The following is a 7,539-nucleotide window of genomic DNA, read 5'->3' as shown; positions in this document are numbered from 1 at the left end:
CCATACCCGTTTGATATTAAACAACATTACCCCATGCGTCTAGTACATTTTTTAAGGTAGACGATCTAAATAAAACAGGAGTGGTATACGAAATTAAATGAAAATGTAGGACAAACAAAGAGACAGTTAAAAAAAACGACAAAACGAACATAAAACTTTTGTAAAGAAAAAAGATGAAAGTAACTGACTTGCAATGCATATAAAAGGTGAAAATAGACATGAAATAGACTGGGGCTCTACAAAAATTTTATGCCAAGAAGAGAGATGGTACAAACGATGTTTTAAAGAGGCTATATATATTAACGATAGAGGGGAATTAAATTTAGACTTTAAACTTAAGAGGGTGGGGAGGAATAAAATTAAAAAATTAATATCCATGAAGTATCAGCTCCTTTGATATTGATTTATTTTTAAAGTTCTAAATTTACCATGGATCGAAATTTTTACATTTATATTTATATTATCCTTAAGGAATTCCACAGAAATTTGGTGAAATACGAAATTCTCGCCGCCGTTTTACCGGAAATTCATGCTAGTATCTTTCCGCCAAATGTACCAGATATTTCGCGTTTCAGAATCAGAATTTAATTATTTTTAAGGTTTAAAAAAAGATATTAACGAGCCAAATCTTCTTGCGACTTATAGCCCGGCAACTGAGGATTGTATACCATTGGACCGAAATCCCATTCGTCCGAATGTACCATTTAACCGAATCCCAATCGACCGAAAACCGAGTTTTGCGCGGTTTTCATTCAATATAACGTTAGTGATACATTTTTATATATCGTAGGGTACGTGACGATAGTATATCTAATTTGGACAAAACTATGTCTTAAATATTTAATATTTCGTACCGATGTGTATTTTTAGACCTTTTCCCCTTGAAATTCGATATTTTCCGGGTTTAATTTTTCAAAATAACCTTGATAAGACCCGACGTGAAATAGTTGCCTACCATATCTAACCTAACCCAACCCAATCTAACCTAATCTAACTCAACCCAACCCGAACTAACCTAACCTAACCTAACCCAACCCAACCCAACCCAACCTGAACTAACCTACCCGAAGTGAAAACGAACCAGATTTAAATTTCCCGTTCAACCGAATCCCGCTATGTTGGGCTATAAACGAAAATAAGTGTCGGTTCAATGGGATGATTCGATCGAACGGGATTCGGTCCAATAGTAAACAACCGCAACTGAGTATAACAAAAAAGGAATTACTAATCCTAGACAATTAATGATTCAGATACTGAACTCCTTATTAATTTCATTAACGTTTATTTGAATCAGCAAATCATGAGTTGGCAGTGAGTTTGCTTGATGTTCTATCTACATGTAGGTTGTCTCTCGAAACTATTGCATTTCCTGATGGCCATCTAAATAGGCTAAAGGTCCTTTTTTAAATATACCATTTTAAAATACCTAAAATACTCTCCGAATCGGTTCTTTTACGATAAAAATACGATTTTATGAATTATTTCATAAATTCGATAAATGGGCTTAGACAATGAGGTTCTTAAAGGGAATATGAACTAAAGATTGTCTGCTAAAACTCTCTAAGACTTGTTTTTAACATAATTAGCGCCACAATCATAACTTGGTTGGGTTAAACCTGTTGGCAGAAATGGGAAATTCGTTGATCCACCAGAAAGATAGAAGTTCATACTCCCTTTAAAAGCGCTTAGAAGTATTGATTAGTATGTGCATAATGTGCACTCCTTCATCACTGTGGCCACTGTAGCAAATTCCTGGAAAAGTCAGAAAATTGGAAAATGGGTCTAAAAGTCGGGGAATTTAATTTTGTTTACTAATACTTCCTGAAAATCGCCTAATTTTGGTGTAAAATAAATTGGGAAAATCTACGAAAGTAGGGAAATAGGAAATCTTTACTAAAATATTGGTTAACAATTGTCAAATGTTGCTATACGACAAGTCAGCTAAAATCTCCAGGAATGGCTAGGCAAAACCGGGAAAAGTCGGGGAATTAGAATCTGAAAAGAACTGTGGAACCCTGTACATATTATCCGTAGGAATATATGAGTGATTGACGCGCAGCGCCTCTAGGGGCGAGCTCACGCGTAACTTGTTTAAAAATAAACAACAATTCCCGTTGACGCTAATGTAAATGTAGCGATGATTTAAAGTAAATTAACAAATCATTTTTCGAAAAAATATTTGATTTACATTTTTCCATAATAAATGAATTAAAAAGAAACCCAAAAAAAGCCTTTAAGATGTATTTTATCGTTTTATGTTCGAAATAGGCGGGCTCAAAGTTCACGCGTATGCCTAGATATACATCTAGGAAGAGAGCGGTGATTCCCGGTGAATTTTAAATACAACTTAGAGTAATATTTTATAGAAATATATGACAATAAAAATTAAATTACTTACATTCATTGTTATATCGTAAATCTTTTTAGTCACCGACGTCTCTCTCATACATTGCCCTTGATGTACTGAGCTGTCTTCGTTAAAGGCCGACTACATAAATCTTCGGTTTACTCTGTCTTTCACTGGAAGTAGGCTGACTGCATGGCACAGGTGTATTGCAGTAAGCCTACTTACAGTGAAAGACAGAGTAAACCGAAGATTTATGTAGTCGGCCTTTAACCTTTTCTATACGTAGATTCTCTAAAATATTTTCTAAGTCTATTTAACGCGAAAAATCCAACGTATTTCCTTATTTATTTCGTATTACAATTAGCGTTCGCCATCATTTAACGATAGTAATCGGGTTTTTTTAGTTTCAAAATACGCGGTAGATTAAACCGAGGCTTAAGACTGGGCAAGCATCACCACCTTACAATTTTCGTCTACTTCAAAGATACATTGTCAACGAACCAATGGATTAAAAGTTATGAAACTAGCTTTTAAATAAACCTTCAAACTTATTTCAAGTCATACTTATAATTCTCTGATGACAAAATTCGCGAAAAGTATTAATATCGTTCCGAATTACAACTAGTGTTCGTACGGGGTCAAAATAAAGTCGGGGTCGGGGTCGGGGTGGGTCTAACCCCGCGAAAAACAAGTCGGGGTCGGGGATGGAAAATTCTTTGTATTTATTAAGAATAGAAAAATTATCAAAATACCCCAATTTTACTGGTTAAGATTAGATAGTGTATCTTGTGTAAGCCAGCCTCTGAGCCTAGGGACTATTAGTAATAGTCTTAGTCGATAGCTACGCCGCAAAATTTTCGTTTTGAAAACGAAAACATTGGAGAGAGTTGGCCTTTTTCGATCTATCGAAATCTGGCAGCCTTGCCTGCCTTCCGGCCTGTATCTCCATACCGAAAATGGCCGACGATTACGCCGCCGAAAATATTTTACAAAACTGATCGGCGGCATTTTTTACCGTTATTTTGAATTATCGACTAGGACCAAGGAGGATTAAGAAGGGGAGTGGTTTTGTTCGATTTTTTTCTTTTCCAGCCGCGGTCAAAGCGGAGGAAAACTTCGCGGCTGGGCCGCTAGAGGCGCTCGGGAGGAAATCAGGGGAAAATACGGGACACTTCAGTTTTTAGCGCCACCTATTGCCAATAAGGGAATTTGTTTTATGTTTTTCTACATTTTAATTTTAGTGTCGGTGGGTTCGGTAGGCGAGGTCGTTTTTGAAAATATTTAGTTATAATTAGTGCCTTAAAACAATGAAGAAGTACTGTATTTACCGTGCATGCAAAAATCATAGTGAATCACAAAGTTGGGCGGTTCTTGAAAAGAAAATATTCTTTATCGCGGTTCCAAAACCTGGAAGGAATTATGATCGGTGTAAGAAATGGGTTGATGCTATTAACAGAGAAGATATTTTACCAGAAAACATAAAAAATCACCATTATGTTTGCTCCAAACACTTTGTTGGTGGCAATGGACCGACGAATGAGTTTCCCGATCCTATTCCAGATGATAACATTGACAATATAAAGCCCAAGAAAAAGAAGATACAGGTAATCAAACTATCGAACTGTCACTGAGCTGCTATATACAAGTATATTTATATCTTTGGTTTATAGATAACTGACAACCAAGAAATTCCTAACATTGAAGGAAGTTTAGTAGACGATAATTTATTAGGAAAAATCAGTGACCCTCAGGTCTGTAAACTACCTATTTGTTAATTAGATTAATTATAATGTAATACATGTATGTGTAAATATTTTTCAGTCGAGTATTGCTCCAGCTCGCAATGACGATAATTTGACCAATTCTAATGAAACCCAAGAGGAGTATGAAATCATTAAACATCAAATAGATGTCATCAAAATATCTCGCTTTAAGGATGCAGCAACGTCTCCTATTTTAATGACTCAACAAAAGGAAAAAAACTACAACAAGCTAGAAAATCTTCTTCAAGAGTTCTTGTCTTATCAATCGCGAAACTTAAGAGAAATTACGTGGTGCGTTGACATATTACATCGTATCAATCTGAAAGCGAGGAACGCAACTGTAGCATTTAAGAAGAATGAAAATGAGAAGTTAACTCTAAAAATAGTAGTCTCATCAGATATGAAATATAGGATAACTAGCTGTGATAACGAATTGCCTGTTAGTCACAACCTAAGAGAAAATATGAAACTAGATGAACCTCTGACTTCAGTGGAAGATTTACTTAAAATAATGAAAGAAATTGACGAATGGGTTATTTGTCATGGAGTTTGTGATGAAACATTTGCACCCTTGAGAGACGGTTATCTACAGTCTTCCTATTTTTGCCAAATATCCGATTCATTTCGATCTAAAAAATGCCAGATGCTGTTTAAGAGCAAAGTAACCACGCTCTGCCAACAGTGTAGACTGAACAAGGTATATTTGCAAAGACGTCTGAAACGAAGGAAAAAAGTTATCTCAAATCAATGCAGTCCAATTACATATCCAACGAAAAAAAATACAAACATTCGATATATGGATAAAGGTCAAATGCAGAAGAGAATTTTGGGGTTGAAACTAAAAAATCAAGCTATGAACCGAAAAGTGAAAGCAATGGAAAATAAAATTCGGAAAACTATTAATAAAGATGGAATTTTTCTATTGGAAGATGACAGCGCTGAATTGGAGCAATTGCTTCAAAAAAACCCATTTGAAAACCCAAGTGTTTTTCAGAAATTACTCATTAAAGAGCAACTGAAATTAATAAAATCTAAAAAGTCACGACCTAGGAGATGGCATCCGGCCATCATTCAGTGGTGTCTGTACCTAAAATCCAAGTCACCATCAACCTATGAAGCTTTTAAGCAAGTTTTCAAACTTCCAGCTCAACGAACGCTGTTCAATTATTCCCGTGACCTCACAGCTAAAAGTGGATTTAATGAAGAAAGTTTAAAAGAAATGAGGGAAAAGATAGATATAGAGAATTTAGAGGAACACCAGAAATACTTCTCATTGATCCTTGACGAAGTTTCAGTTAAACAAGATCTGGTCTTTCACAGCAACTCTGGTCAGCTTATAGGTTTTATAAACCTTAATGATTTTCGGAATTCAATAAACAATGCTGAAGCTGAACTAGTCAATGTAAACAAAGATGATGTTTCATCTATCCCTTTAGCTAGTCACATACTTCAAATAATGGTACGTGGTATTACCACAAATTTTAAGTTTCCCTACGCTTTTTTCCCTTGCGATAAATTGAACTCCAATGATATATCATCGATTGTTTGGGAAGCTATTGAGAATTTATGCGGAGCGGGATTTAAAATATTAACAGTAATATGTGACAAGGCACCGATTAACCAGAAACTGATAAAAGATAGTACCGAGAATGCACAAATTTTGAACGGAGATAGAATAGGGTATCGATGTTCAAACATGTTCAATAATTACGAACCACTATTTTTCATATCTGATGTTTGTCACCTTCAGAAAACTGCGCGTAACAACCTAGAAAAAAGTGGTAAATTGCACAAAAAGAAAGATAAAACAGTATATCCAGTTCGACTACTTAAGAAGAATGATAAAAAAATCCTATGGAAACACGTTTATGATACATACAGGATAGATTCAAAGTCTTTATTTCGGAAAGCACCAAAACTAACTTATAATCACGTTCACCTTACACCATTTTCTCGCATGCGAGTTAAACTCGCTACTCAAACGATGAGCGCCACAACAGCCAATGCTATGGAACTTTTAATAGGCGACGAAGCCTCAGAAACTGTAGCATTCTTACGATTATTCGACAAATTTTTTGATATGCTTAATGTCTCGAATATCAAGGATGGAGCTAAATCGAGGAAGCCGGAAAAGTATCCATTTCGAAGCACTGATGATTGGCGGTTTGAGGTGCGTTATTTCCTGGTGATTTGTAATGTTGAGTATAATTGTTCTTGGATTTTTTAGTGGCTTGAAAACGTGTTTCTCAAATACTTCGAAGATTGGGAAAATGAAATTGAAAACACCGAAGAAGAAGAAGTAGAAAAATCAAAAATGATCCTCAGCAAAGAAACTCTAACAGGGCTGCGCATAACTGGTAAATTATTTATCTACCAAATAATTCCATTGGTCATTAATAAGTGTTAACATATTTTACAGTATATTCAACAATTGCAACAATTAAATTTTTGATTAAGAAGGGTGCTCGTTACATTTTAACTAGCAAACTCAACCAAGATCCATTGGAAAGGTATTTTGGCAAGCAACGAGCCGCTTCTGGGTGTGGAGAAAACCCTACTGTCAATCAATATCACAATAACGAAAAAAGAATTAAATTAATGGGTTCTGTAGTTTTGCACGCTAAAAAAGGAAACTGTGAAGTCACTAGCAAACGAGTTCAAAGACGGCAAGATATGCGACGACGCCTCCAATTATTGGACTGATGGAATAGGTACTCTGGTCTATCCGTAGGACATTTATATGTTACTTATTTTTATTGTATTAAACATACTATCATTATAGATTTAAAATATCACGTTTTTATTAAAAACATTGACTTGGTTTGAACATTTGCAGTGCTTATCACGTTTAATATTTGGCCAACCTTATCACAAAATTTAATTTGCAGCCTTTTTTTTATCAACTTTTTTCTCACTTAAAACTTTTAACTCATTTCGGATACCACACGTATTTAAACTTGTCTTTTTTTTAATTTGAATCTGATTTTTGATATGACTAGTAAACCCTTTAAGATGACAATTTAAAAAAATTTGGAAACATTTTGCTAAAGCAGCTTTAGAATTTGTCTCATCACTCCATAGCGACTGCCACAATATCTTTAGCGCATGATCTTTGTACAACTTTTCTAGAATAAGTTCATTTCTATTGTTATTTTCCTCCATTACTTTTCTTATTTGGAGATGTGGAGTGACTAATTTATGGGCTCTGACAAAAAACTGAAAAGCTTCCCTTTTCAAGTATATCAACCCACCACGATCCAATTTTAGTGACCACCCATGAAATGCTTCTTTAGGTTGAGTTTTGTCTTGTAGGCTGTTTATTTCAAATGCTGCAGAACCATAGAAACCACTTAACTGGTCTATTACATAACCAGCTACCTGGTGAAGTACTGATTCGTCACAAAACATTCTCATTTTTACTTTGGTTTG

At 35.1% G+C, this 7,539-nt stretch overlaps 1 protein-coding gene across 1 annotated transcript; it reads left to right on the top strand.

The window, feature by feature from the left end:
* The first annotated feature begins 6,121 nt into the window (after nucleotides 1–6,121).
* On the top strand, nucleotides 6,122–6,815 carry LOC149960259 (uncharacterized). The gene is made up of 3 exons (XM_090165211.1): nucleotides 6,122–6,280; nucleotides 6,338–6,467; nucleotides 6,530–6,815. Exons 1-3 carry the CDS (start codon nucleotides 6,191–6,193, stop codon nucleotides 6,811–6,813), a joined length of 504 nt encoding a protein of 167 aa, XP_090021337.1. The 5' UTR covers nucleotides 6,122–6,190; the 3' UTR covers nucleotides 6,814–6,815.
* The last annotated feature ends 724 nt before the right edge of the window (nucleotides 6,816–7,539 follow it).

The sequence above is a fragment of the Leiobunum rupestre genome, chromosome 2 (assembly GCF_980474605.1).
Source record: "Leiobunum rupestre chromosome 2, qqLeiRupe1.1.hap1, whole genome shotgun sequence".
Taxonomy (NCBI): domain Eukaryota; kingdom Metazoa; phylum Arthropoda; class Arachnida; order Opiliones; family Sclerosomatidae; genus Leiobunum; species Leiobunum rupestre.
This window is presented reverse-complemented; position numbering and strand designations above follow the sequence as displayed.